Below are 2,811 nucleotides of genomic sequence, written 5' to 3'. Positions count from 1 at the left end.
CAAAATCTGAATAGAGTGTGAATTAGAAACCAGAGGAAGAAACATTTCTTTGTGGAAAGCATTCAGATAAGTGAAACAAAGCAAAAAGAGCAATCAAAAACCACACTCAAAACCAAAATTCACCCTAAAAAACCCACCAGAAGACAGGCTGAGCTTGTAATGAGATATGAGTCCTATGCAAAACATTACAGGAAGTTTATTCCTTATGAAAAGCATCCAGTGATTATTTTTCTCAGGGCATCCTTAATCTCATGGTTTCTTATGCTGTAGATGAGGGGGTTCAAGGCTGGAGGTACCACCGAGTACAGAACTGCCACCAGCAGGTCCAGGGATGGGGAGGAGATGGAGGGGAGCTTCAGGTAAGCAAACGTGGCAGTGCTTACAAACAAGGAGACCACAGCCAGGTGAGGGAGGCAAGTGGAAAAGGCTTTGTGCTGTCCCTGCCCAGAGGGGATCCTCAGCACAGCCCTGAAGATCTGCCCATAGGACAGCACAATGAAAACAAAACACCCAAATCCAAAACAGACACCAACTACAACTACTCCAGCTTCCCTGAGGTAGGTATCTGAGCAGGCGAGCTTGAGGATCTGGGGGATTTCGCAGAAGAACTGCTCCACAGCATTGCCTTGGCAGAGGGGTACTGAAAATGTATTGGCAGTGTGCAGCACAGCATAGAGGAAACCAGTGCCCCAGGCAGCTGCTGCCATGTGGACACAAGCTCTGCTGCCCAGGAGGGTCCCGTAGTGCAGGGGTTTGCAGATGGCAACGTAGCGGTCGTAGGCCATGATGGTGAGAAGAAAATACTCTGCTGACATCAAAAAGACAAACAGAAAGACCTGTGCAGCACATCCTACATAGGAGATGGCCCTGGTGTCCCAGAGGGAGTTGGTCATGGCTTTGGGGACAGTGGTGGAGATGGAGGACAGGTCAAGGAGGGAGAGATTGAGGAGGAAGAAGTACATGGGTCTGTGGAGGCGGTGGTCACAGGCTACCGCGGTGATGATTAGGCCATTGCCCAAGAGGGCAGCCAGGTAGATGCCCAGGAAGAGCCAGAAGTGCAAGAGCTGCAGCTCCCACGTGTCTGCAAATGCCAGGAGGAGGAACTCAGTGATGGAGCTGCTGTTGGACATCTGCTGCCTCTGGAAGTGGAGCACTGAACAGGGAGGCAAGGACAGTGACAAGTTAGGGCATTATTCTCTGACGAAAATCAAAGCCATTTCTTATAATACATGTTCACCGCATTTTTTCCATTTCAACAAGCTCTCTGTTCAGCTCTGTGGATGGAGCTCTGGTTGGTGCTGGCTGCGTGTGTCGTGAGGAACAGGACCTATGCGTATTGGCTGCCAAGATGTCAGCCCTGCTCTGTAGCAGTGGGTTTCTGAGAATGGTGTCTATCAGGGGGTCAGTCCTGGTGTTTGAATTGGTCAGATGAAACTGTTCCTGATGTAAAAGTGCTTGTCAGCATCTGCACTCCCAGGGCTAAGAAACCACAATCAAAACAGTGTTTGAGTGAGAGGTGGGGGTTAAGAGCTCTCCACTATCTCACCTGGAGTTTTTCTTGGATTTTAGAAACCTCATCACTTCTGCTTCACTCGGAGAAAACAAAGTGTGTCCTGTGAGGCAAGAGGATTGCCTGTGGCTTAGTGCAGAGTGAGGGGAGCTGCTCTGTCACTCTGTCTTCTTGCCAGCTACCCTAGGCACTCACCTTTCTGAGATGGAGTGTATTCACACCCCTGTGTTAACCTGAAAAGACTCCAGGCACTACTGAAAGCAGAGACACCCACTGTCCAACACCAAGAGTCTCCCCCATTCTCAAGGTCTCTGTACCCCACTTCTTGCCAAAGACACACATGGTTCGTTTCACAATCCCAACAGCATTTCCTCAGTCATAGTGTCTCTGTGCTTCTCCATGGGGCATTCAGAAACACCAAGATGCTATGGGACAGACCTGCATCCTGGAGGGCAGCTCACAGCTTGGAAGGTCACCCCAAGAAAATAGCCAAGTGTCCTGATGATGGTATCTCAGGAAGGGAGAGTCAGCTCCTTTGATAAGGAATGATGCAGACTGCATTGCCCACAGCCCCACAGCTTGGAGGAGAGCTTGGACACCTGTAACCTTGTTCCCATGGACACAGCTGCATGGGAGGACCCACAAGATCAGTGTGTGACTCTGCAGCTGAAACTCCCACCCCAGAGAAACAGACAGCAAGAACAACAATAGCAATAACAGAGACTAGTGGAGAATCAAGGAAAAATGCAGTGATTGACTGGCTCAGAGAGGCAAAGGCAGAGACAGCTGAAGTCTCAGGGAAGACTTACCCTTACCCAGCTGTGCATGCCATCTCCCAGACATCAACACAGCTAGGCAGTTGTTCTCAGTCCCTGTGCTCTACTGCAGGAGGCTCCTATCAGACTTACTGATCCCTCAGAGTTACACGTCAGGCGTCTCAGTGACTTGTTGAAGCATGACAGCTCCTTTTCCATTTCTCCTGAAAATTCCCCAAGAGTAGGAAACTGAAAACACAACCTCAGGAAAGCTCCTTATGTTTATAGCAATCCCTGCTTCGACCTTGCCCTTGAAAGGTTGTCTTGAAATGTCCTGGGATGATGTGGAGCTGTGAGTGATCAACACAGCACCCTCTTGTCAGGAGAAGGACCCTGCCCTGCTGCAAGTTGCTTCTTTCATCCACAGCTTCTCCGCACTCTGCTGTTAGAGTTCCCCAGGTAGGCAGAGTACTTACCCTGACCAGCAGCAGAGTCCCTGCCCCAGCACACAGCCCCCTGGGGTGCAGGGACCCTGCTCAGAAGGAC

At 50.3% G+C, this 2,811-nt stretch overlaps 1 protein-coding gene across 1 annotated transcript; it reads right to left on the bottom strand.

The window, feature by feature from the left end:
* Positions 1–203: 203 nt before the first annotated feature.
* On the bottom strand, positions 204–1,136 carry LOC128138593 (olfactory receptor 14C36-like). The gene has a single exon (XM_052779797.1). The coding sequence runs from the start codon at positions 1,128–1,130 to the stop codon at positions 204–206; it is 927 nt and encodes a 308-aa protein (XP_052635757.1). The 5' UTR covers positions 1,131–1,136.
* Between the last annotated feature and the right edge of the window lie 1,675 nt (positions 1,137–2,811).

This window comes from Harpia harpyja, unplaced genomic scaffold (genome assembly GCF_026419915.1).
Source record: "Harpia harpyja isolate bHarHar1 unplaced genomic scaffold, bHarHar1 primary haplotype scaffold_55, whole genome shotgun sequence".
In the NCBI taxonomy this organism is placed as follows: domain Eukaryota; kingdom Metazoa; phylum Chordata; class Aves; order Accipitriformes; family Accipitridae; genus Harpia; species Harpia harpyja.
This window is presented reverse-complemented; position numbering and strand designations above follow the sequence as displayed.

What these genes read in the sequence shown, in the direction of transcription:
- LOC128138593 (XM_052779797.1), bottom strand. Translation starts at nt 1,130, where the DNA reads ATGTCCAACAGCAGCTCCATCACTGAGTTCCTCCTCCTGGCATTTGCA.